We start from the raw sequence: 25,657 nt of genomic DNA, 5'->3' as shown, positions 1-25,657 counted from the left end.
TAGGAGATCCCAAGTCTGCTTGGGAATAACTATCACAATGTTAGGAGATATCCTAATTCTACTAAAGTAATAAAAGGTTGAAAGGTCTTTAGAAATAGTCATAAATGAAGACATAATATATGAATATAAACAAGTAAAGTCTGCTTACTTTTACACCTTGAGATCTCCTCCTGTATTGGTACTGATCTGTGAGGGTCCACCTCAAGGACCAGAGAAATCTTCCCTTTGAGCACTTTCAGTTTTGTTGTCAAAGCTATAAAAAGGCTCACCCACAAGGTTCTTCTGTATGACAAAATGGGAAAGAGAAATAGTATAAATACATATAATTTAAAATAGTAGATAAAAACATAATATTCAAAAAAGGCATTTTTAAAATGTTTAGATGTTTTCTCATTTCTTCTGCTACACTGACCTTAAATTAAGTGAACCTATCTGGCACAGGGTAAAAACAATAAGAATCTTTCCACGTCCTTGTGCTTGTCTTAGGCTGATCCTACACTAAAATGTCTGTGTACTGAAATGAATGCTCTGGCTCTGGGCACTGGGAAGGAGTCTGTTGGCTGCTGCTACCCTGAGATTCTCTAAGGAGATGACAAGGTAACACCTGTTGTGCATCACTTCACAACACAGCTCAACACACACACAGATACACACACACTCACACAGACACACACACACACATCCACTGAGGATGGAAGTAGACCAGAGAGGATCCATACCCATCTTCATGCATGTGGGAGGTGATGGACAGAGGAGTGTTGTGATCTTGAAACTTTTTCTTAACCTCAAATTTGACAATGGCATGCAAAATGCATCTTTGCCTTGATGTCTGTGTTAGACCATCTGTTGCAGATTAGACTGAAATATTTCTCAGTCTCATTGACATTTAGCAAGAATTTCACAGGGTTATCTTTGTACTCAATGACAAAGGGAAGGAAACATGCATGTGCAAGTCACATGCATGTGCAAGTTTCTTAGCCTCTTGAGGGACAGCAACAGGCCAATAAGTCTCTATGGCCAGAGGATACTCCCAAGATAGTGCTACAAGGCAGTGCAATAAAACAGGGCCTAAGTCATTTGTTCTGTCTCAGACACTGTAGCCCATGAACATCACTATTTGCGTATTATTTTTCGTAATAACATTGAGATTTTAAATAATCACACTTATTAAAGGAGAATTCCGGTGTGGTATTGACCTAAAGTGTGTTGAAACATGATACCGAGTGTGAACGTATGTCTCATAGCTCACCTCGGCTTGTCCCCTGCACTCAGAAATCTGGTGCTAGTTAGCCAATGCTACCAACAGTGTTTCGTTGTGGTGCCTCGGGCATCGGCCTAGCCATGCAAATAAATCACTGTTTTACACCATTTACGAGGCTTAAAGTAGCTCCATACTTCATTGGTAGACTTCCGAGGGCCTTGACATTTAAAACGAGACATGGAGAACTTTGAAAAAGCACTGGTAGTTTATTTACAAGACGATTTGTACAGACAGTACCTTAAGGAATTTTACCATTCAACGCCATCTTGAATTTAGTCATGATAAGTCGAGCGACGAGTACGAACGAACAGGTATGATAAGGGATCAGATTCCAAAAATAATTCAGTGGAAATGCATGGATTCAGTTGCTTCCCGTAGCCCCAACTGGAATCCATGCATTTCCACAGAATTATTTTTGGAATCTGATCCCTTATCATACCTGTAAATTAAAACCTGAACATTTCCAATGTAAATCTGTCTATATCTAGGTAAATTATCATACCATCATAAATGTTAATTACTTCTACACCCTATACAGACTGTCTCCGACTACAGAGACTACAGAGTCATGGCTAAACATGATGTTATCAAGTCTAACAATCTATTTTTTGGAGATTAATGTACTAACTAACATCAGTTATATACAATGTCTATTTTCTGTGTTATGCAAGATATAAGTTTAAAAAATATATAATTTTGGTACGTCTCAAAGTTCTGGTCAACTCTGTTAACTCTGTTATAAAACTGTTTAAAATCTACACAGACTTTGAATATGAAGCATGATGCCTACACAGAGAGATGTCAATTCCTCTGACAGGAAACTTTGGAAAGGCAGTGAGATATGTTAAGCTTCTTCTCTCATTAATTTGAACAACATGTTGAGGATGCACCAACAGTAGATTAATTATTCGTCAACTCTGTTATTGCGTTATTGGAGTGAAACTCTCACTCATTTTTTTAAAAACAATATGATTAAAAGCCATTAAATTCTGGTTTTATACACATCATGCAGTAACTAGTTTGAGGTTAGGATGTGGAGCTAAGCCACAAAATGATGGGAAATGTCAACTCTCTTATCGTCAACTCTTAATTCTGTGTTAACAATAAAGATCCCCTGTATGCAGTTTGCTTGCATAAAATGATTCTGCAGATTTTGCAACAACACGCCAACAAGTGGCTATTCAAAATGCTTTTGAGTCACATCGTTGCAAATCTCATATGATGATGCATCTTTCTACAAAATGGTTTGTCTTCTATATCATTAAGTTATTCAATAAGCTAAACATATAGCCTTACCTCAAAGCTGTAGGCTTATGTCATTTCAATCAGCTACAGACAGCGTGATGTCACTTATAGGCTACCAGAGATGGTTGAGTCACATGGTTGCAAATTTCATACGATGATGCATTATTCCACAAAATGGTTTGTCTTCTCTATCAGGAATTAATTCCAAAAACTTAACAATGCTTATGCCATTTTGATCTGTAAAAATGTCACATGCAGCTATGCCTAAATTGAACTTACTGCACATTAATTATAGGCTAATATATTAATATAATATTCAGTATTCACTATTGAATGCTTAGCTGGAATGATGTTTTTCCCTATCATCCTATTTTTAAAGCAGGCATACCTGTGGGCATGTAATTGGGCTACGAGTTTTCTACAGGAATGGCATGTTTGAATGGGCACTGCACTACTAATTACCTATTTCATCAAGTAGTTGTCATACAATAAAGATGCTTACTCTACACAGAATCAGCACTTGAGCAGAATAATGAAAAAGTCAAGTTCACTTGCTTGAATGTTAGTGCTCTGGTTCTTTGTGAGGGGTCAAAGGTCACCTTTTTCATAATTGGAGACCATGAAACAAACCTACTAAAATGAAAGCTCATGTGGACATGGATAGAGAAACAAGCTCAGGCTAAGATGATGCATGCAGTCCAGACACCTCCCAGAGGGCTGGATATCACAGGAGTTCATGTAGCCACCTGCCACAGTAAGTCCTTCCATGCCAATAATATCCATCCTCCAAGAGAAGATGTGACATCCTCCCAGCAGTAGTGGTGATGGCTCAAAGACTCTGGACAGCTGAGACTGGTCTCCATAAGGGTCACACAGGAGATGGAATGGCATATCTATCTCACAGCTAAATAAGGATTTGAGAGAATGGAGTTCTGCGGATCCAGTGACCTCAAATGTCTTACAGTGGGTGAAGAAAAATCACCTTCGCTCTTAGGCCATCTGTCACATTATCGGAACCTTGTGTGTGGCTTCACACTTTCTTGGTGTGTAAACATGTCTTGACCGTTTTCTTGACCCAAGTCAAGGTAATTAACAGTGTAAGACCCAGAGGCCTATGGCTCAACACCTCCTTGACTTCCTCTTGGTGCAAACAGCAAACAGCTAGATGGATATGGTTAGAGAGGTCAGCGGCCAGCTACCCTGTAGTCTTAATGTTTTCAGTGGGGCACAAGATGATTTTTTTGGGTTGTGGATACAATTTACATTTCAGTTCAGATACCTACAGTCTCTTATTAATAATATAATATATAACATCTTAATATTACATTTCAACATAAACACAATGCTTTTACATTTCTAGATCTGTAAGCACCTAGTGTGCATTTAATTTTCAAATTAAATATGGATTAGGTATCTGTTCTTAATTCATTTGGTAAATAATTTGCCCTGTGTGTTTCAGTACCATATGTATAACACACAGTAGCAGCAGCTGTGAGTACACTCAGACTTCAGAGCAGCTGCTGTACAAATTCATAAGGGTGTGAAAGACATTGACAAATGCTTCAAAGGCTATCTGCAGCAACCTGAGATGAAATTCACAGGGTTATCTATGTCCTCAAGGAAACAATTCAGTGATAGTAGTGCAGTGCTTGGTCTACTAAAAAGTAATGTTGTGTTTGTTGTTGTTGGACCAGTTTCCAAACTTGCAGAAGTTTAAGGGTATAAGGCCACAAAGAAAGGTTTGAAAGGGGAAAAAAACACCACTTTATGTCATTATCCACTGTCCTTGTCTCCATATACAATGGATAGTTATTTCCAAACAAACAGTGAACAAATACAATGTTGTTTAAAAATAGCAAATCCACAAAAAACGGATGTATTTCTGTAAAAAAAAGACTTAATACAGACCTCACTGATAGGCTTCAGATCCATAAGAATGCAATGTGCTTGATGTATTGAAAGGAGAGCTGACTAGAGACAGCATGCGTGATGTAGAGAAGATGAAGTGCACATGGATCAGCAGGTTGGGATTTTCTACATGGCAATGGAGACGTCAAGGAGGACACTGAAAGACAAAGTCGGAGATAGGGTCAGAGTGGCATCTCATAATAGCAAACTCCAAATTAGGGACCCAAGTTCAGGTGTTGATGATGCTGTGCCATTCTCCCCTACAGTGTCTGCTCCCTCCTGTCTGGATTAGCCTATTGTTGCTACATGACATACATACCTGCCATGTATGCACCCTTTAGGCTGGTTTTCCTTTAATAAAACTCTGGTGTGGTCGGAGTCTCATAGTCTCACATCCATATTGGGATGGACCACCTCACATAAAAAGGACAAACCAACCATGGCCTTGGCAGTGGGGGCAGGTACAGTGAAGACCAACCCTGAGGTAAGTAGTCAATTTGCTGCTACAGAGGAGACCAGACAAACAGATGAATAGATACATAGAGAGTTGGATGGATGAGGACAGCAAGAATGATAGCTAAATGGATAGACAGACATGGCTGACTAGTCAGAGACAGACACATGGATCTGTTCAGTTAGCATTCTGTGAAAGGACTCAAATTGTACTTGCAGCACTGCTGCTGTAACACTGTGTCATCTGATTGCTTCTTGTCTGTTGAACTACAGCAAGTGACATCATATCTGCAGAACACCTGAGGCTTGACCCAAAGAAGGTGAGATTTACAGACTGAAAATATCACAAAACAATAGTCAAGTCAAGTTAAGTTTTATGTATATATACACTGTATAGCGCATTTCACACACAAGGATAATTCAATGTGCTTTTGATAAAAAAAAGCTAAGTCTAGATTTGAAACTGGATAGTTGGGACATTTTTGATATCATCTGGAGGTTGGTTCCAGAGCTGAACCGCATAGCAGCTAAAAGCTGCTTCACCATGTTAAAGTTCTAACAGTATTTTTTTACCAAGTATTTCTTCTGAGACCTGAGCGGTGTGGAGGGTGTGTACTGCTGAAGCATGTCTGATAGGTCATTTGGTCCCATTCTATTTAGTGATATATAAACAAGCAGATGTGCTTTAAAGTAAATTCTGAGACTTACTGGAAGCCAGTGCAGGGAGGTACTGTATTAGAGTGATGGGGTCAGTCATTTTTTGGTGAGAACCCTCGTAATGCATTTTGTATCACCTGAAGCTATTTGATGTTCTCTTAAAGAAGGCCTGTAAAAAGTCCATTGCAGTAATCAACCCTGCTGGTCTACCTGTCATATACTGGTCTTAGGATTTAAAATTAATTTATTTTTTGCCCATTCTGACTTGTTGCTATAATCATGTTCTTCATCCTTAAGGTCTCATATTTTCCCTGTGTAGGAATTAATTAGTTCATATCATTTATACATTGCAGTCTTCACTATGGGTGATGCGTTAATGGAAGAGTTTGGGGCGGCGGCTCCTTTTTTGAGGAAGTCGGACATGGAGCGTCTGGAGGCCCAGACTCGCCCCTTTGACATTAAGAGGGCCTGCTTCGTGGTGGACCCTGAGGTTGAATATGTGAAGGGAATGGTAGAAAGCAGAGACGGTGACAAAGTCACTGTTCTTACTGAGTTTGATAAGGTAATGCATGGCAAATACATTTTCAACCTATTTCAGAGTTTTTACTTACTGACCTTACCGAATTGCTTGCATTCTTATATATTTTTCCATTTAGGTAATTTTTTTTATTAAGCTATTGAACTCACTTACAGCTTACTATATAAATGCAATTTTGCCAATTATGCTTAGATTTATTACAAAATGTGTTACACAAAGATTTTCTGAAGACACTGATTTTGTTTGCATTACACAGACTGTCACTGTGAAAGATATAGATTGCCATCCCCAAAATCCGCCTAAGTTTGATAAAATTGAGGACATGGCGATGTTCACCTTCCTGCATGAGCCTGCTGTGCTGTTTAACCTCAGAGAGCGTTATGCAGCCTGGATGATCTACGTGAGTACAAACATGAGACTCTGGCCCATAGTAGCAAAAACAAATCTCCAAAATAACCATGTCTTTTTTTCTGTAGACTTACTCTGTTGCTTCTTTGTTTTCATGGACCATAATCAATTGTATGTTTATTTGTACAGACCTACTCTGGGTTGTTCTGTGTCACTGTCAATCCCTACAAGTGGTTGCCAGTGTACGACAAGGAAGTTGTTGCTGCATATAGAGGCAAGAAAAGAACAGAAGCTCCTCCCCACATCTTCTCCATCTCTGACAATGCTTACCAGTACATGCTGACAGGTAAACACCTTTTATTAAAGCAAGCGTTTCGCAGTATATTGAAAATTGATGACAAGGGATATAAATAACAATTATGTTCATCAACCATTCATCATGTTGCATGATTTCATGAATATAATATATGGTCTTGGTTTTATATTAACATTTCATGCTTGTACATTACACAGATAGAGAGAACCAGTCTGTCCTTATCACGTGAGTATAATCCAGTCTTTGGTTCTAAATTTCTTGCTAACCTTGATATGAGGGAGTGAACCTTTGTTTTCATCAATAGTGGAGAATCTGGTGCCGGAAAGACTGTGAACACCAAAAGAGTCATCCAGTACTTTGCTAGCATTGCAGCAACTACTGGAAAGAAGGACCCCTCTCAGGAGAAAAAGGTTAATCATCTCACTGTGTTCTGGACATAATTTCCACTTGGGATGTGTCTCCACGTAACCTGATTTCACCAGACTCACTAACTTCGTTAAGAGACTCTGGATACTCACAATCTGGAAATGTTTTCTACCCTAGCATTGTAATGGACATAGATTTGACGTTGAAATCACTGGTGAATCTTAACTCACCCTATTGATCAGTGATACATAACATTCCTTACCTACTTTGCCTAACCTTTACAAACTGCTAATAAACGACATAGGCAATCATTTAGCTTTGCTGTATAAATTTGTATATTATTCGAAGTGCAATATTTTTTATGTTTGCAGGTATTGCTACTACCTTTTACCACAGCCACTTTCGATTTCAAAACTAATGCCATCCAATGTCGCTGATTGGCCCGCCATCCTGGTGGCTGAGGGAAAAGTAAACACATTGAAAGGAGCCAGACTAGTATCTCAGTAAAATGAAACGAGATACTAAGTTAATGGGGCCAATTTAGTCTCCAAGACTAGATGAGTTGATATATTATTATATTTTCTCAGGGCACCCTGGAAGATCAAATCATCCAGTGTAACCCTGCTCTGGAGGCTTTTGGTAACGCCAAGACCATCAGAAATGACAACTCCTCCAGATTCGTAAGCCCTCTTTTGATTTTCAACCACCACACTTTGATTTTCAGAGGCCACTCTTCTATGACTGCCATTATTAATTTTCATGTGTCACTCATGCTAGGGTAAATTCATCCGTATCCACTTCGGTGTGAGCGGCAAGCTGTCATCAGCAGATATTGAGACTTGTAAGTAAATAAGCCCATTCTGCTAATCTTCATCTGTGAAGACCGAAAGTATGACTTTAAAGTTATAATTACTCTTATATCCCTCAGATTTGCTGGAGAAGTCCCGTGTCACTTATCAGCTCAAGGCTGAGAGAGACTACCACATCTTCTACCAGATCCTGTCCCAAAGGAAACCGGAGCTATTAGGTGAGAAATGCATGTATATCTGCAGTCATTCGTGGCCATTAATGTGAAATAAATGTCTACTTAATTGTTTCCTTAGCTTAGTTACAGTAGCGTTACTTGACCTATGGTCTTGCTTTCTTTAGAGATGTTGTTGATCACCTCCAACCCCTATGACTACGCGTTCATCTCCCAAGGAGAGACACAAGTAGCCTCTATTTGTGATGCTGATGAGCTGATGGCTACTGATGTGAGTAGGTCTGCTTTCACTTCCCCATATACTCATACAGAGGTATGTTGTGGGTGTAATTAATTACTGAATGAAATATTTGTTTCAGGATGCCTTTGATGTGCTGGGCTTTACTCAAGAGGAGAAGAACGGTATTTACAAGCTGACTGGTTCCATTATGCACTATGGCAACATGAAGTTCAAACAGAAGCAAAGAGAGGAGCAGGCAGAGGCTGATGGCACTGAGGGTGTGGATTAATTTCTGATTTTGGATGTAATACCCACATGCAACGGTTAAATATGGGTAGAGGTGTAACTGTCATATTTTCACTCCAGATACTGACAAAGTCGCTTACCTCATGGGCCTGAACTCTGCTGACCTCATCAAGGGTCTATGTCACCCAAGGGTCAAAGTAGGAAACGAGTGGGTCACCAAAGGACAGAATGTCCAGCAGGTATTATTCCTGAGCTCATTATAAGTATTATAAACACTGAAAGTAGTTACTAAGTACACTAAGTCATTGATGTGTTATGTACAAAGAATAGCTATTAAAAACAGGGTATAACCTAAACCCATGCCTGTTTAACAAGTCAAGTGCTTAATTCCATCATTAGTACAGCTGCCACACCTCATTAATAGGCATTTTCCATGTTATTAATTTTCCACTTCATCTTTAGGTGTACTACTCTATTGGAGCCCTGTCCAAGTCAGTGTATGAGAAGATGTTCAACTGGATGGTTGTCAAAATCAACCAGACACTGGACACCAAACAGCCTCGCCAGCACTTCATTGGTGTGCTGGATATTGCTGGATTTGAGATCTTTGATGTGAGTCTTAAACCTAAGACAAACACTATACATTTAAGCAAAATGTATAATATTAACCAAATCCACATTGTCTTTCAGTTCAACACCTTTGAGCAACTGTGCATCAACTTCACTAATGAGAAGCTGCAGCAGTTCTTCAACCACCACATGTTTGTGTTGGAGCAAGAGGAGTACAAGAAGGAGGGCATTGTGTGGACGTTCATTGACTTTGGCATGGACTTGGCCGCTTGCATCGAGCTCATTGAGAAAGCGAGTGAAACTTATTATTTACTTTTTACTGACCTTTTTCTTTGATGGCACAGATCACTACATGTATTATTGTCCTGTGGTAAAATGTTTTTAATGTTAAAGTTTTCATATTCTTTCCTCCATAGCCCATGGGTATCATGTCCATCCTTGAAGAGGAGTGCATGTTCCCCAAGGCCAGTGATGCAACATTCAAATCTAAGCTTTATGACAACCACTTGGGCAAAAATGCCTGCTTCCAGAAGCCCAGGATTGTCAAGGGGAGACCAGAGGCCCATTTCTCTCTGGTTCACTATGCTGGCACTGTTGATTATAACATTGGCAACTGGCTGGTGAAGAACAAAGATCCTCTCAATGAGACTGTGGTCGGACTCTTTCAGAAGTCAACTCTTAAGATGTTGTGTGCTCTCTTCGCCAACTATGCCGGTGCTGACGCAGGTATTCTGTCAATCTCTTCCTAATTAATCCTCTTACATTAATGAATCAACACCATGTTTATGAGAAGAGCTGATGGACATGTGATATTTTAATAGCCGCTGAGTCTGGTGGTGGTGGCAAGAAGAAGAAGGGTTCTTCTTTCCAGACTGTATCTGCCCTTCACAGGGTAAGTGTGGCAGGTTAAATTAACATACTAAAGTGAAGATATTTATTAGTACCACATATATTTATTTCAATTATATAGATCAATGGGCCAACTGGGATTCTGTGCAGTCCTACTGATATTATTTTTATTTAAATGTATGGACACAGGAGAATCTGAACAAGCTGATGACCAACTTGAGGTCAACTCACCCCCACTTTGTGCGCTGCCTCATCCCCAACGAGACCAAGACTCCTGGGGCCATGGAGAATCCTCTGGTCATGCACCAGCTGCGCTGTAACGGTGTGCTGGAAGGTATCAGGATCTGCAGAAAGGGCTTCCCCAACAGGATCCAGTACGGAGACTTCAAACAGAGGTAGGGTAAACATTAGCCTGGTTAAAACCAGACTCATTCACTTTGTGAAAATACTTATGGTGGGGAAATGTTTCCAACACTACCATAGTGTGTAGACTGTGTGTGTGTTAGCTTTGTGTTAACTCTGAAATTACTGGTCCAGTCTAACAAATCACATTGATCAGGGATTCCTAACGTTACTTCTTACTTCGGCTAAACTTTACAAAGTCCGATGCATAGTCGTGTTTCCCAAGTGTAAGGACCGAAGCGGTGCCATTGTTCAAAAGAAAAACATGATAGCTGTATAGGCACCGATTTTAAAAAAAAAGCCACAATTCTCCTTTAAGGTAGACACCATACCAAATTAGCAATACAACAATCATACTTCTTGGATTTTAGATACCGTATCCTGAACCCCAATGCCATTCCTGAGGGCCAGTTCATTGACAACAAAAAGGGAGCCGAGAAACTTCTCGGCACCTTGGATATTGACCATGAGCAGTACAAGCTTGGGCACACTAAGGTATTTCAACTAAAATAAACTAAAATATTGTATATTGGCATATGGGGGAAACTCTGGTATGTTATATGTTTTGGTAGATGAGGGTTTCAGCTATAATTGTACAGGAAAAAATAGACTGTACATAGATATGTTACCTGTTTTGACTCTTATCAGGTGTTCTTCAAAGCTGGTCTCCTGGGAACCCTTGAGGAGATGAGAGACGACCGTCTCGCTCTCATCATCACTGGTATCCAGGCTAAAAGTCGTGGACTTCTTGCCAGGATTGAGTTCCAGAAAATTGTAGAACGCAGGTGAGAGTAACCTCTAAAAAGAATAACAAAGTGTAAAGAATATTGGTGGTACTATGTGCTCATATATTTGTACTCATTAGAGTTCTCCAGTACACAATACAATTTTTTTGGCAAAATTGAATTAATGTACGTACGTTTTACATTTATCTTTGATTAAATACAACATCCAGCTACACATCCATATCATATTTATCTTACATAATCCTACATGATATAATTTATTTTAAAAAGTAGAACACATTAAGAAAATAAAACCTGTCTTCAAATTCACTGAATGGTAATAGTAATTGCTATTTTAAGTTAAGTCCATGTTAAGTACTCTTAAGAAAGAATTATCAGGGAAAGGCCTATTTAAGCACTAATTACATTACAGGGACTCACTACTGGTGATCCAGTGGAACGTTCGTGCATTCATGGGGGTCAAGAATTGGCCCTGGATGAAGATGTACTTCAAAATCAAGCCACTGCTGAAATCTGCTGAGGCTGAGAAAGAGATGGCCAACATGAAGGAAGAATTCCTGAAGCTGAAGGAGGCCTATGCAAAATCTGAGGCCCGTAGAAAAGAGCTGGAGGAGAAAATGGTTTCTGTTCTCCAAGAGAAGAATGACCTCCAACTACAATGCCAGACTGTGAGCATACTCTACAATTTAACTAATGACTATTTATTAGTCAGTAAAGAATGCATTACATTTAGGATTACATTTAATTGACATTCAAAATCATGTGGAAATATGTCAGATATAGTAGTCATGACTAGTTTTATTTGTAGCTTTAATCTATCAATCTACAATCTATTCATCATCATAGGAACAAGATAATCTTTGTGATGCTGAGGAACGATGTGAAGGTCTGATAAAGAGTAAGATTCAGCTCGAGGCCAAAGTCAAAGAGCTGACTGAGAGACTGGAAGATGAAGAAGAGATGAATTCAGAGCTAACTGCAAAGAAGAGGAAGTTGGAGGATGAGTGCTCTGAACTCAAAAAGGACATTGATGATCTGGAGCTCACTCTAGCTAAAGTAGAGAAAGAGAAGCATGCCACTGAGAATAAGGTAAGCACAGCTAAAGTTTTTACTAATCACCAAGGAATATTTTCAAGTAATGAAGTCAAGTAATCGTTTGTCAATGGTCTATGTTACTTTTAGGTTAAAAACCTGACTGAGGAGATGGCAGCTCTTGATGAAATCATTGCCAAGCTAACCAAGGAGAAGAAAGCACTGCAGGAGGCTCACCAGCAAACGCTGGATGACCTTCAGAGTGAGGAGGACAAAGTCAACACTCTGACTAAGGCCAAAACCAAATTGGAACAGCAAGTTGATGATGTAGGCAATAATAAAAAATAAAAACACAGGCAACTATATCTCACTGCATACAATTAATGAAGACACTTACACAATTAATATTTTATCCTAAATAGCTTGAAGGGTCCCTGGAACAGGAAAAGAAACTCAGGATGGATCTTGAGAGGGCTAAGAGGAAGCTTGAGGGTGACTTAAAGTTGACCCAGGAAGGTCTTATGGACTTGGAGAATGACAAACAGCAGCTTGAAGAGCGGCTGAAGAAGTATGCACAAATCAGACACTCATCCATAATAAATATATATTACACAGAGAAAATAATATTCCATTGATATTTTCATTGGCCTGTTTTCAACACAGGAAAGACTTTGAGATCAGTCAACTTAATAGCAAGATTGAAGATGAACAAGCTATGGCTGCCCAGCTCCAGAAGAAACTGAAGGAGCTGCAGGTAAATGAAAAATAAAAACTAACATATAAAAGACTTAAGATATAAAATCTAAAATCTTATGGAAAAACAGCAACAAAAAAAAATACAGTTACTATTTTATTATCCTTAGGCTCGCATTGAGGAGCTGGAGGAAGAGCTTGAGGCTGAGAGAGCTGCCCGAGCCAAAGTGGAGAAGCAGCGGGCAGACCTGGCCAGAGAGCTGGAGGAGATCAGTGAGAGGCTGGAGGAGGCTGGAGGTGCCACTGCTGCCCAGATTGAGATGAACAAGAAGAGGGAGGCTGAGTTCCAGAAGCTGCGCAGAGACCTCGAAGAGTCCACTCTGCAACATGAAGCCACTTCCTCCACACTAAGGAAGAAGCATGCAGACAGTGTAGCTGACCTCGGGGAGCAGATTGACAACCTTCAGAGAGTGAAACAAAAGCTTGAAAAAGAAAAGAGTGAACTCCGTTTGGAATTGGACGATGTTGTCTCTAATATGGAGCAGGTCGCCAAGGCCAAGGTTTGTACAAAATGGCTTAAGGAAGAACCTGTATAATGGGTATCATTGAATTCTCTATACTGACAACAATTTTCAAGAAATAGTACATGGGAATAATGTTCTGTATTATTTTGTCAGACAAACTTGGAGAAGATGTGCAGAACACTGGAGGACCAGATGACTGAATACAGAACGAAGTCTGAGGAGGGCCAGCGCTCCATCAATGACTTCACCATGCAGAAAGCCAAGCTTCAAACCGAAAATGGTAAGTCAAAATGGTAAGTCATACACAAATCTGAGAAAAATAAGCATTATCATTGACAAATTTATGTTCTGGTCAAGGTGAGCTTACAAGACAGCTGGAAGAAAAAGACTCGCTTGTTTCTCAACTTACAAGAGGCAAACAGTCCTACACACAGCAGATTGAGGACCTCAAGAGGCAACTTGAGGAGGAAGTGAAGGTATTTATAACTGACTTGCAGAAAAGTCTTTCAATTGTTACTCTACAGCTATGACATATCTGATGGACTTGTATCCGATCCTATCCACAGGCTAAGAATGCACTAGCCCATGCAGTGCAGTCTGCTCGCCACGACTCTGACCTCCTGAGGGAGCAGTTTGAGGAGGAGCAGGAGGCCAAGGCTGAGCTGCAGCGCAGTCTCTCCAAGGCCAACTCTGAGGTGGCTCAGTGGAGAACCAAGTACGAGACTGATGCCATCCAGAGGACTGAGGAACTGGAAGACGCCAAGTAAGGCCCCCTGAACTGACTCTGATGAATTGTTTAAAATCAGTGGTTAGACATGGCAGGTACATTTGTCACTCACTTTCAATTTTTTTTCCACAGAAAAAAGCTTGCTCAGCGTCTGCAAGATGCAGAGGAAGCTGTGGAGGCTGTCAATGCCAAATGCTCCTCCCTGGAGAAAACTAAGCACAGACTGCAGAATGAAATTGAAGATCTCATGGTAGACGTGGAGAGATCCAATGCTGCTGCTGCTGCTCTAGACAAGAAACAAAGGAACTTTGATAAGGTAAGGAAACAGCCAAATGGTCAACACACTATTGCTTATATGCCTTAAAGGAGAACCCCGGCCAATTTTAACACGGAGTTCAGTTTATCATGTTCACGAAATACTGTCGGTCGGAAAAAATGTGAGGGAAAAAAAACGGTGCAGTCTGACGCAAGTTTGGCTAAAGCAACCAAAGTGTCTACAAGCTATGCTATGAGGACATGTACTAAACTGGGCCTTTAAGCCTCCCCAAAAGACTCAAAATGTCATGACAAGTGCTGTGCAACATGAACAGGGTATAAATCCTGTGTTTGTAGCCGAGGTTGTCAGCCTACCTGTTTCCCTCCGTTGCTTTCTGTAGCCCATGAAGTCCATACCGAAGTCAAACTAATGCCTTTTCCAAGTTCCATGGCAACCAAACATGAAGTTTATGTCCAAAATAAGGATGATTCAGCATTGCAATGTTTATATATTAATATGAATGACTGTAACAACATGGCAGCTCCAAATGAGAGCTGCAGCTGCATGATACTAAATGGAATATGGAGGACTAAAGATGACAGGATCAATAAATACAGACATAAATTATGAGATGTACAAATAAATAGATGAATGTACAGTTTGGTCATGAAACCTAGTTATTAATTAATTTAATTGTTTCTTCATTTATTTATGTATTTCTTCATTTATCTATTTGTCTTTTCATTTATTTACTTAAGCTACATTGTTTCATTAATTTAATTATGTATTTCCACATTGTTTATTTTTACTGTAAATATGTACTTGCACATGAATGAGGTAGCAATTAGATAGTTGTGGAAATTAATTAGGCCTACCAGTTTGACCAAACTGTAGATACATTTACTTATTTGCAGCCTCCTTTAACATTCATAAGAACTTAAATAAAAATGTTTGCCTCAACAGGTCTTATCTGAGTGTAAGCAGAAGTATGAGGAGTCCCAGACTGAGCTGGAGAGCTCCCAGAAAGAGTCCAGATCTCTTGGCACTGAGCTCTTTAAGCTCAAGAACTCCTATGAGGAATCTCTGGATCACCTTGAGACCATGAAGAGGGAGAATAAAAATCTTCAAGGTCTGTTTGATCCTATCTACAGACAATATATGATTGTTAAATGAATTCATACAACTAATATCTTGGTCTGCTTTGCAGAGGAAATTGCTGACCTAACTGAGCAACTTGGTGAGACTGGAAAGAGCATTCATGAGCTTGAGAAGGTCAGGAAGACACTTGAGCAAGAAAAGGCAGAGATCCAGACTGCCCTGGAGGAAGCTGAGGTACATTCATAAAGATCAAGATTATCAGAAAACTAGTTTTCGTCATTCCTGGATAGCATAGGATGCTTGTGCTTACAGAAGTATACAACTAAGTAGATTGTCATGTTCCTATATCTCCACAGGGTTCCCTTGAACATGAAGAGGGTAAGATCCTCAGAGCTCAGCTGGAGTTCAACCAGGTCAAAGCTGACATTGAGCGTAAACTTGCTGAGAAGGATGAGGAGATGGAGCAGGCCAAGAGGAACCAGCAGAGAGTGGTGGATACCCTGCAGAGCTCCCTGGAGTCTGAGACTCGCAGCAGGAATGAGGCTCTCAGGGTGAAGAAGAAGATGGAGGGAGACCTCAATGAGATGGAGATCCAGCTCAGCCAGGCCAACAGGCAGGCATCTGAGGCCCAGAAGCAGCTCAAGGGTCTCCATGGACATATGAAGGTAAAACAATGCAGCAGAGACCTCCATAATCCCATTGACTGTAAAGAGATCACCAACTGACTCACTGTCTAACTGCATAGGTCTTATAGAATTATGTATTCCTAAAACTGACGTAACAGCTAATATTCACCTGCAGCACTTTTTACTCATTTCCTAGCAAAGATTTCCCTCATATAGTTTTCCATCTTCTCAAAGGTATCTTAAAATAATCCAAATATTAGAGAATATACCATACATCAATCTTGTCCGGGTTAACTAACTTTTTGGATAGCTAACTGAATAAGATCAAAGAAGAGCTAACTTAAACAAGGTTAGCCTGTATCAAGGGCGCGGGAAGGGGGGTGCTGAGGGTGCTGCAGCACCCCCTGCTGGCAGGAGATGGATTTTTAAAAATGATTATATATATTTTTAAATAATTACTAATTCGCTGTCTGACATTATTTATATTTTTGTATGTGAAATTATGAGTCAAATAGCAAAAAAGGGTTATGAATAGGTTTGAATATAGGCTACTAAAAAATAACAGATCAACGTGAACATGAGTCAGTTACTGTAAGAACGGTAGCGTGGTTTCAGCTATGTGATAGCGATCAAGTGTGTATGCCTATGGTTGATATAGGCCTACATATTCTATGCGATTTACACATTCAAAAAAAACATGGATAAGCTGAAACTAATAAATGTATAGCTAGTGAAATCATTTCACTATCCTAGTCGCTAAGATAGAAATTATTAGGACACACTTGCTGTGGAGACGACACACTTTAGGCTATTCAGAAATTATTTGCGAGATCATTGCAGCCTGATTATTAGCCTATATTTAAAGCTTATACCATGGTCTAGGTTGAAAAGGATGTCATTTAAAAAGTGATATACTATATCTATAAAATTATTATGACGTTGCTTAACAACGCCTAAGTTAGTCCGCTCAGCTGTGACTTATCAACATTCCACAGCATTGCAAAAACAGCTGAAAAAACGAACGATTTTAACTCTAAAACTCATTTAGTATTAATAATTGATTTCATATTTATTTATTTCGTAAGTGACCATGGTATAAACGGGATAATGCCCTTTGATGCGTCCATTATCAGAAATAAATGGACTTCACAGAAGCTTCGCGTTGGACAGTTCACGCCTCCGCGTCGTCCATTTATTTCTGATAATGGACACCTCGTCGGGCATTATCCCTTACCTAACATCTCTGGTGTGGTTTTGACGATCAGAAAAGTAATTTTCCTTAGCTATACTGAAATAGGCTAATGATGTCAAGTCGCTTCTGTGGGGTTAGGGTGGGCGAGTGGACTCCGGAGTGCTGTCGCTGAACATTGGAATTTGTGGCTGACCAGGACTTTTCTAAAACTTCGCTATCACCCGCTTTTTTTGCACTAAAATGACGTGAGGCTATTTAGCAATCAAAATCCAAACATGTCCGGGGGGGGGGGGATCGTCGGACATCCATTATTTTTGTTATTCAGCACCCCTGGTCAAAAATAGGTTCCTGTGCGCCTGGCCTGTATGTTAGCAATCTAGACAACAAATGTTTACTTTTCTAATATGTGTACAATGCAGGATGCCCAACTGCAGCTGGATGACGCTCTACGTGGTAATGATGATCTCAAAGAGAACACTGCTATTGTGGAGAGACGCAACAATCTGCTGCAGGCTGAACTGGATGAGCTCAGGTCCCTGGTGGAGCAGACTGAGAGAGGCCGGAAACTGGCTGAACAGGAGCTGCTGGACGTCAGTGAGAGGGTGCAGCTGCTGCACTCTCAGGTAAAATCCTAAACATGGTTTTCAGATTTATTCATAGTATGACACAGACCATTTCAAAATGTGACACAGACCATCATTAACATTTGTCTTCCCACATAGAACACCAGCCTGCTGAACCAGAAGAAAAAGCTGGAGGGTGATACATCCCAGTTGCAGAATGAAGTAGAGGAGGCTGTGCAGGAGTGCAGGAATGCTGAGGAAAAGGCCAAGAAGGCCATCACTGATGCTGCCATGATGGCAGAGGAGCTGAAGAAGGAGCAGGACACCAGTGCTCACCTGGAGCGCATGAAGAAGAACATGGAGCAGACCATCAAGGACCTGCAGCACCGTCTGGATGAAGCTGAACAAATAGCCATGAAGGGTGGCAAAAAGCAGATCCAGAAGTTAGAGTCTAGAGTAAGTGCTGAGTTTTTGCTAAAGAGCTTTTTCTAAAAATCAGTGCTTGGCTATATGTATATAATAATAGACACATCATTCATTCAACATTTGCTTTGTTTGTCTACATTTAGGTGAGAGAGCTGGAAAGTGAGGTGGAAATGGAGCAACGGAAGGCCGGTGATTCTGTCAAAGGAATCCGTAAATATGAGCGCCGCATCAAGGAGCTTACCTATCAGGTATATTAAATTATACCACATATCATAAATACATTTTTTATAATACATAATGCTAAATGCTAACAGAATATTCACTCACCTCTCCCATCTGTAGACTGAGGAGGACAAAAAGAATCTGCATCGTCTTCAGGATCTGGTGGACAAACTGCAGCTGAAGGTCAAATCCTACAAGAGAACAGCAGAGGAGGCTGTAAGTAACATCTAATTTTTTCTTCTCTTCCTGGTTTTATCTATTACCAAAGTCTGTTGATCCATTAACTGCTGAACAAATAAACAATAAACGAGATACGCTTAATTTGTGTGCACATTTCAGGAGGAGCAGGCCAATAGCAACCTGGGCAAGTTCCGCAAGCTGCAGCATGAGCTGGATGAGGCTGAGGAGAGAGCTGATATAGCTGAGTCTCAGGTCAACAAGATGAGATCCAAGAGCCGTGATGCAGGTGGCAAGGTGAGAGCAACAGTTGCCACTGTATTGAATATGAATACATTAATTGATTAATATTAACCAGTATATACCAATGACCAGTATATACTGTACATTGTACTCATACATTGTACTATATTTGCAGCCTTTAGCAGTTTTAGTGGTTAACTCTTTACCGTTCGTCAATGCAAAAATCAGTACTGTATTGATGATGCAAATGCTGCTTCTTTGCATTGAAAAAAAGAAATTGAAAAAGGTGCACTTTTGCTGCAGTGTATCTCGGGAGGTACCTGCATATCTACAGCAAAAATAACCCTTTTGCTGAGTTTTTATGCTATTAACTGTTTTTCATTGTCAGTTCAAAAATTGTAAAAAAAAAAATGAGATTAATTTTGGCTGTATAGTAAAAAAATGTTATTGTAATACTGTACTGCATTTCCATAATTTCCATATGAATACATAGGCAATTGTTAGGAGTACATTGGTTCAAAGTTTCTTTGTGAGAGTTCCTTTAATTCAATTGCTGACAATTAGCACTATACCTTTTTTCATTGAGCACACTCAAAATTAGCATCCAAATGCATGTTCTAATGTGAATTAGTGCAAATATATAATGAATGAATCTCATCTCAAACATATACAGTTCTATCATCATTAATTTTATCATTCATAATCATCAGACCATAAAATTGGCCCTAGCCACTAGTCAAATGCTGGCAAAATGTGAAAGTGGCTGGCAATCATATTTATCCACATATTGCTAATAATATATATATTTTTTTTTTTTGTATCACAGAAAGGACATGATGAAGAGTGAAGCTCCCATGATGGACTTGTCTGAAAAGTTCTTGTTTGCTGTGTTTTAGTTTTCAGTATGGAATGCATTCCAATACAATCACTTAAAAAGTGTTTCTGTTGATTTTTTGTTCATAAGATACTTGCATGTAACATTCATCAAAGACCCCACCTACGCAAAAGAAGGAGAACAACTAAACTGAGGCTTTCTTCTCTGATGCTATGAATAGAATTGGCCCATAATGAACTCCATTAAACTGACAGTCATGCCTGCTGGGACCAAATCAGCAGTATTTGATACACCCATCCAGCAGATTAACAGGTCTGAGTTAACAGACTTCCATATATAGATAAAATCTCAGACAATAATACGGTATACACTCGCTCTGCCTAATACATGCACATAACTTGAAATGCCACTAAATCAGTACAACGTACTAGCTGGGACAAGTGGCATATATACAGTCAACCCCCACCCTCTAGACATGTGTGAGCACACACTCTCACACACACACACACACACACACAGACACAGACACACACACACAGCATAACACTCAGCCATACACAAACTTTATGTTGAAATGTCACAGGTTTTAAAAAGATGTGAAATTCCCTCCCCAACAGACAGCTTTTTTCAGCCTGAATAAGATGCAACTTCTGTCTCCATTTCAAGCTGATAATAAGCACTGTCATTCAATACCACAGCCACATGTATTTAGCATTATCTGTAAAAATTAAGAACTTACATCATCTTCAAGATCTTGAATAATGCTAATGCTGGTGAAAACCATGGTCATCAGCTGATGTTAGAGAAATGTTTGTAGGCCGATGGCTCTTTATGTTTTACTTTTGACAGTTATTGCTAAGTAATTGCTAAGTTATTCCCATCTTTCCCTTTTAAAACCAAATGTGTCTGTTTAAAGATAAGAATTGCAAATTAAAAGGAAGTCAACTGTAAACATATATTACGTGGCGATAATGTGGCGATAATAAACGACTATGACAGAAATGTAAAAACAAATATTGAATGAATTGAATTCTCATCCATTTGTAGAGCTAATTCAAATAAAGAAGAAAGTAACCTTGACTTGCAACTTTTATCTAGGCTATTAACCTTGAGATAGTGACCATCCCTAAGCAAACAATGATGTTCAGGTTGTGTCCCTTACCTTCTGATGATCTCTGTGATGGAGGAGTGTGATGGGCTGCAACAGACAGAAATAGCAAACCATTATAATACATCATACATCTTTTAAAACACATTAATATTCAATACAATATTAATGTCCTGTATTAAAGCACCTGGTCATTGCAGTCTCGTCAAGTTGCTGGATGTTGTTTATATGTATGTAGCCAACAGATATGTGCTTAGACTGGACTGAAACACAAGGGTCTTTGGAATGTCTCTGACATCCTTCCTAAGACTGACATCACCTACTGTTTCTCAGAGGAGCAAGTATGGGGGGGTGGGGCATTCTCACGTCTCCGTTACTACTGAGGCCAAGGAGAGGTTACAGCTCCCTGACCTCTCGCTAGCTTGAGGAATCTGGTCATGCATTCAAGTGCTCATACAAAAGGAGCTTCCTACATAGGAGAAGTGAGAAATGGAAGTAGGGCTCTGTGATGAACATAACTATTTATTTAACCCAGAGAGAAGTGAGAAATGGAAGTAGGGCTCTGTGATGAACATAACTATTTATTTAACCCAGAGGATAAAGAATTTGAAAACAGTGCTGGACTGGCCATGATATTAGCAGTTCTTGGTCATTTCTGCCAAAGTGAGACACAGAGGGGGAGGTCCATGCATATTTAAATGAGCATTTCATCATGCACAAGGGCAACCGTGGCATACTGGTTAGCGCTTCGGACTTGTAACCGGAGGGTTGCCGGTTCAACCCCCCCTGTTGGACCATTAGGGTATGGCTGAAGTGCTCTTGAGCAAGGCACCTAACCCAAAAAAGTCACCGGACCTCCAAAGAAGTTTGAGAAAGGCTGGTCTATATAACCTGCATCAGAATTGTTGCAGGCAGCCCACTGCTATGCACATTTGTGGAATTAGTGTGTGCTTCACCTTTTTAATTTTTTTTGGCACTGTGTGCTGAGTGTGTTTCACTAATTCACAGATTGGGATAAATGCAGAGACCAAATTTCCCTCACAGGATCAAAAGAGTATATATATTTTTTGGGGGCAGCCGTGGCCTACTGGTTAGTGCTTCAGACTTGTAACCGGAGGGTTGCCGCTTCGAACCCCGACCATTAGGCACGGCTGAAGTGCCCTTGAGCAAGGCACCTAACCCCTCACTGCTCCCCGAGCTCCGCTGTTGTTGCAGGCAGCTCACTGTGCCGGGATTAGCGTGTGCTTCATCTCACTGTGTGCTCACTGTGTTTCACTAATTCACGGATTGGGATAAATGCAGGGACCAAATTTCCCTCACGGGATCAAAACAGTATATACTGTATTACTTATACTTATACCTAATACAGGTAAATTTTGCAGAATTATGGTGCTGAAATGTATGTACTATTTTTGACCATTTCTGAACTGTGAAACTCATGAACCATGCTTTGTGGTTGGGAACTTATTGCATAACTATACAACTTGTATGTATGGTTAAAATTATGACGCACAAAATAGTTAAGGCAACAGCAAAAATATCTCCATAGATATAAATAAGCAAGTCATTTATTAAAAGTGCAGCATTTTGGTGCATTTAAACATTGAAAAGGGGTCAAAGGTCATGGGTATTTGTGGGTTCTCACAAAAGGAAACCATGAAACAAACCTAATTTAATAAAAAAGAATGCTTAGTGCACCACCTTGAACAGACTAGACACTGATCTGTGATTATGATTATAGCCATGCCGCCATATCTGTTTAAGGTTGTTAGCAACCAAAATGTACAAGTAGCAACGGGTATGTGTGCATTCAGACCTCTGAGTCAAAAGAGCAGCTGCTGTACAAATTCATAAGTGTAATACAGTACATTAACAAGTGCTTCAAAGGCCATCTGCAGCTGATGGAGGGAATTAGGGTTATATCTTTGTCCTCAAGGAAACAATGCAGTGCCAGTTAGATGGTGATCAGAACGTGACTGCGGGCGAACGGAACAATGGGGCTTCAATTTACAGTATCACTGGCCTCAGGTGACCTTGCTCTGATCTTTACGAAAAAAAGACTATTGTCTATGGACCCTTTCAAGAGAGTTCCATTATCAGCATCATAGTTGGCCCCACAAGACTTCCTTTTTAACATTCCATATGTTATCTTAATGCAGAGGAAGTAGATTGGGGCCCAAATAGAATGTTCAAGCATTGTTTGTGTTTACCTTGTTGAAAGGGTCCATTGGAGCAGCTTCCAAACTTGCAGAGATGTAAGGATATATGACATGACTTTAGTTTGTTACTGGTCCCTATCAGATAATCATCTATGGCCATAAAAAAAGAAAAATCAGCATCAATTGTCCATGTTCCATAATTTACTGTCTAAGAATGACAAATCCACAAAACCAGAGATCCAGATAAATGTATGTCTAATCAAACGGCATAGGCATCAAATAAATGAATAAATAAAACCTGCAGAATAGAGACCTCACTGGCTTCTAATCCAAAAGAACGCTACGAGTTTGATGTACTGAAAGGACAGCTGACCAGAGATAGCTTGGGTGATATAAAGATAAAGATTCAACGCACTGCAGGATGGCATTTCTTTACAATACATGGTCAAGAAGGACCTAAAATAGAGCACAGGAATCGGAGTGGCATCTCACAATAGCAAACTCCAAAAAAAAGGAAATGCTATTCCAACGAATTACCAGTGCATGAAAATGCAAACATTGTTATGTAAAATATCATGCATAGTTAAAACAGATAATGCAGAGACGGTTACTATGGTGTTGATAGGATAGACATGGTGGTTGCACAGTTTAGGGCTGCAGCTATCGATTCTTTTTGGAATCGAGTATTCTAGCGACTATTTCATCAATTAATCGAGTCAGATAAAAAATAATTTTGCGTTATTAAGTGCAATTATTATTAAAATGCTCAACAAATGTCATCCTGTAAACTAGCCCTAGTCACTTTAAAGTAAATTAATCTGTTTTATGTAGATTTGTGCATCTGCAGCATTTACCAATACTATCAAATAACCTCCCTTACAAAAAAGAACTGCAGTTTTGAAAGTGCAGTACACCTTAGTATTTTCATGTCCAAAATACTGCATTTCTGCAGTAAACATACAGTAGGCTATGCAGTACAATACAGTTTCCATTGTCCAGTTTTCAGTGTCCAAAATACTGTATTTCCTGCATAAGAACTGCAAATATTTCCTCAAAAACTGCAAAACTGTTTTGATACTCAGAAAACTGCAGTTTTGACACTTGAAGTAATGCAGTTATTTTGGGCTAAAATAATTGCCTGGGGTAGGCGATAGGCGAAGTAGTCTAACCTAACACAGGGTGTGTGCATGTGCGTGCACACAAGAGAGAGAGGGAGAGAAAGACAAGATGAGTGTGTGTGATGAGTTTTTTTTTGCTCACTTGTAATTATGACCGCCTGCAAGAGCCCAGCGGGCGGTCATATAGGTTTAGTCAGATTTTTTTTTTTTTTTTTTTTTTTTTCTTTTCATGCCCAAATTTCCGTCAATGATTCCCCGGACACTGAAAGACCGGGGTACACGAAAACTTGGTGGACATGTAAGCCCACATGGATAGCATGGAACCATCGTTTTTTCGTTTTGATCTGTAGCCCCCGCTGGACTGGACCCCGAAAGGAGGGTAGGGCAGACACAGTTTTCTGTGAATATCTCAAAACCGTAGGGTTTAGAGGACCATTTTTTTTTTGTATGTTGATCTCAAGGGCCATGTCAACCTATTCCATAACCACTTTTCTTGTATAGTTAAACACAAAAAAGTAAAAATGAGGTGTTGTAATTGAAGGTATCTGTGACCTAACATAGTCAAAACTGCACGAAATTGGAAGTGTAGGATCATTATGACACCCTCTGTATGCACGCCAAGTTTTGTGGAATTCCGTTCATGGGGCCACACAATAAATTAATTTATGTTACTATACACCAACTGGCCTGTAGGTGGCGGAGACAGTTTTCTGTGAATATCTCGAGAACCGTGAGGGCCTAGGAGGTCCACCTTTTTTTATGTATGTTGGTCTTAAGGGGCATGTCAACCCATCCCATTACCACTTATTTCATGTATAGCCCACCTAGTTAAAAAAATTAAAAAGCAAAAAATTAGGTGTTTTCATCACAATATCTCTGGCTGACAAGGTCAAAACTGCACGAAATTAAAAAATGTAGGATCATTATGACACCCTCCAAATGCATGCCAAGTTTTGTGTACTTTTCGTTCATGGGGGCCTTACAATAAAATAATTTAGTGACACACCAACAAGGATTCCCCGGACACTGAAAGACCGGATACACAAAAACTTGGTGGGCATGTACCCCCACATGGATAGCATGGAACCGCCATTCTTCATTTTGATCTGTAGCCCCCCCCGCTGGACTGGACCCCGAAGGAGGGTAGGGCAGACACAGTTCTCTGTGAATATCTTGAGAACTGTAGGGCCTAGGATGACCAATTTTTTCCCCATGTTTGCCTCCAGGGGTCATGTTAACCCATTCCATGTGCACACATGTGCATAAACAGATACACACGCACACATACATTTACAGTAATCATAATGATGACACATACTCACACAGTAGACATATGTACGCATGCATGCACATGCACAAACACACATACGCAGGCAAACACACAAGCACGCATACACACACACACACACACCCACACACATAAACATAAATTTGTACACGCACACATGCACACAATTCAAGAATTTTTCCCGCCATCTACTCCCTGAATTTTTGGTCATTGATACCCGGGACACCGAACCACCGGGTACATGAAATTTGGTGGGTATGTAG

General features: G+C 39.9%; 1 protein-coding gene and 1 long non-coding RNA gene across 3 annotated transcripts in view; one reads left to right on the top strand and one right to left on the bottom strand.

Annotated features, from left to right (window-relative positions):
- The window catches only part of LOC125309850 (myosin-7-like), a 46,589-nt gene extending 26,764 nt beyond the window's left edge, over nt 1-19,825 (top strand). The window contains exons 1-39 of one of the 2 annotated variants that reach the window (XM_048266976.1): nt 4,847-4,898; nt 5,141-5,187; nt 5,878-6,086; nt 6,319-6,462; nt 6,600-6,756; nt 6,924-6,951; nt 7,031-7,136; nt 7,680-7,772; nt 7,870-7,933; nt 8,021-8,119; nt 8,242-8,345; nt 8,434-8,572; nt 8,661-8,779; nt 9,003-9,152; nt 9,231-9,401; nt 9,527-9,836; nt 9,932-10,002; nt 10,149-10,354; nt 10,733-10,856; nt 11,010-11,146; nt 11,520-11,775; nt 11,954-12,196; nt 12,290-12,466; nt 12,562-12,707; nt 12,803-12,893; nt 13,003-13,392; nt 13,510-13,636; nt 13,714-13,832; nt 13,923-14,119; nt 14,216-14,399; nt 15,303-15,468; nt 15,547-15,671; nt 15,794-16,102; nt 17,675-17,878; nt 17,978-18,274; nt 18,388-18,492; nt 18,587-18,682; nt 18,806-18,940; nt 19,713-19,825. In XM_048266976.1, coding sequence (XP_048122933.1) covers nt 5,886-6,086; nt 6,319-6,462; nt 6,600-6,756; nt 6,924-6,951; nt 7,031-7,136; nt 7,680-7,772; nt 7,870-7,933; nt 8,021-8,119; nt 8,242-8,345; nt 8,434-8,572; nt 8,661-8,779; nt 9,003-9,152; nt 9,231-9,401; nt 9,527-9,836; nt 9,932-10,002; nt 10,149-10,354; nt 10,733-10,856; nt 11,010-11,146; nt 11,520-11,775; nt 11,954-12,196; nt 12,290-12,466; nt 12,562-12,707; nt 12,803-12,893; nt 13,003-13,392; nt 13,510-13,636; nt 13,714-13,832; nt 13,923-14,119; nt 14,216-14,399; nt 15,303-15,468; nt 15,547-15,671; nt 15,794-16,102; nt 17,675-17,878; nt 17,978-18,274; nt 18,388-18,492; nt 18,587-18,682; nt 18,806-18,940; nt 19,713-19,733 — 5,811 coding nt within the window. In that variant the 5' untranslated portion in view covers nt 4,847-4,898; nt 5,141-5,187; nt 5,878-5,885 and the 3' untranslated portion in view covers nt 19,734-19,825. Of the gene's footprint in view, nt 1-4,846; nt 4,899-5,140; nt 5,188-5,877; nt 6,087-6,318; nt 6,463-6,599; nt 6,757-6,923; nt 6,952-7,030; nt 7,137-7,679; nt 7,773-7,869; nt 7,934-8,020; nt 8,120-8,241; nt 8,346-8,433; nt 8,573-8,660; nt 8,780-9,002; nt 9,153-9,230; nt 9,402-9,526; nt 9,837-9,931; nt 10,003-10,148; nt 10,355-10,732; nt 10,857-11,009; nt 11,147-11,519; nt 11,776-11,953; nt 12,197-12,289; nt 12,467-12,561; nt 12,708-12,802; nt 12,894-13,002; nt 13,393-13,509; nt 13,637-13,713; nt 13,833-13,922; nt 14,120-14,215; nt 14,400-15,302; nt 15,469-15,546; nt 15,672-15,793; nt 16,103-17,674; nt 17,879-17,977; nt 18,275-18,387; nt 18,493-18,586; nt 18,683-18,805; nt 18,941-19,712 lie in introns of those variants that run through there. The other variant, XM_048266977.1, reaches the window with a different exon arrangement.
- On the bottom strand, nt 154-10,278 carry LOC125309868. Its single transcript, XR_007196208.1, has 3 exons — nt 10,191-10,278; nt 4,415-4,571; nt 154-282 (listed from the first exon to the last, which is right to left on the bottom strand). It is a non-coding gene; the product is annotated as an uncharacterized LOC125309868 (long non-coding RNA).
- Nucleotides 19,826-25,657: the final 5,832 nt, after the last annotated feature.

This window comes from Alosa alosa, chromosome 16 (assembly GCF_017589495.1).
Source record: "Alosa alosa isolate M-15738 ecotype Scorff River chromosome 16, AALO_Geno_1.1, whole genome shotgun sequence".
Taxonomy (NCBI): Eukaryota; Metazoa; Chordata; class Actinopteri; order Clupeiformes; family Clupeidae; genus Alosa; species Alosa alosa.
This window is presented reverse-complemented; position numbering and strand designations above follow the sequence as displayed.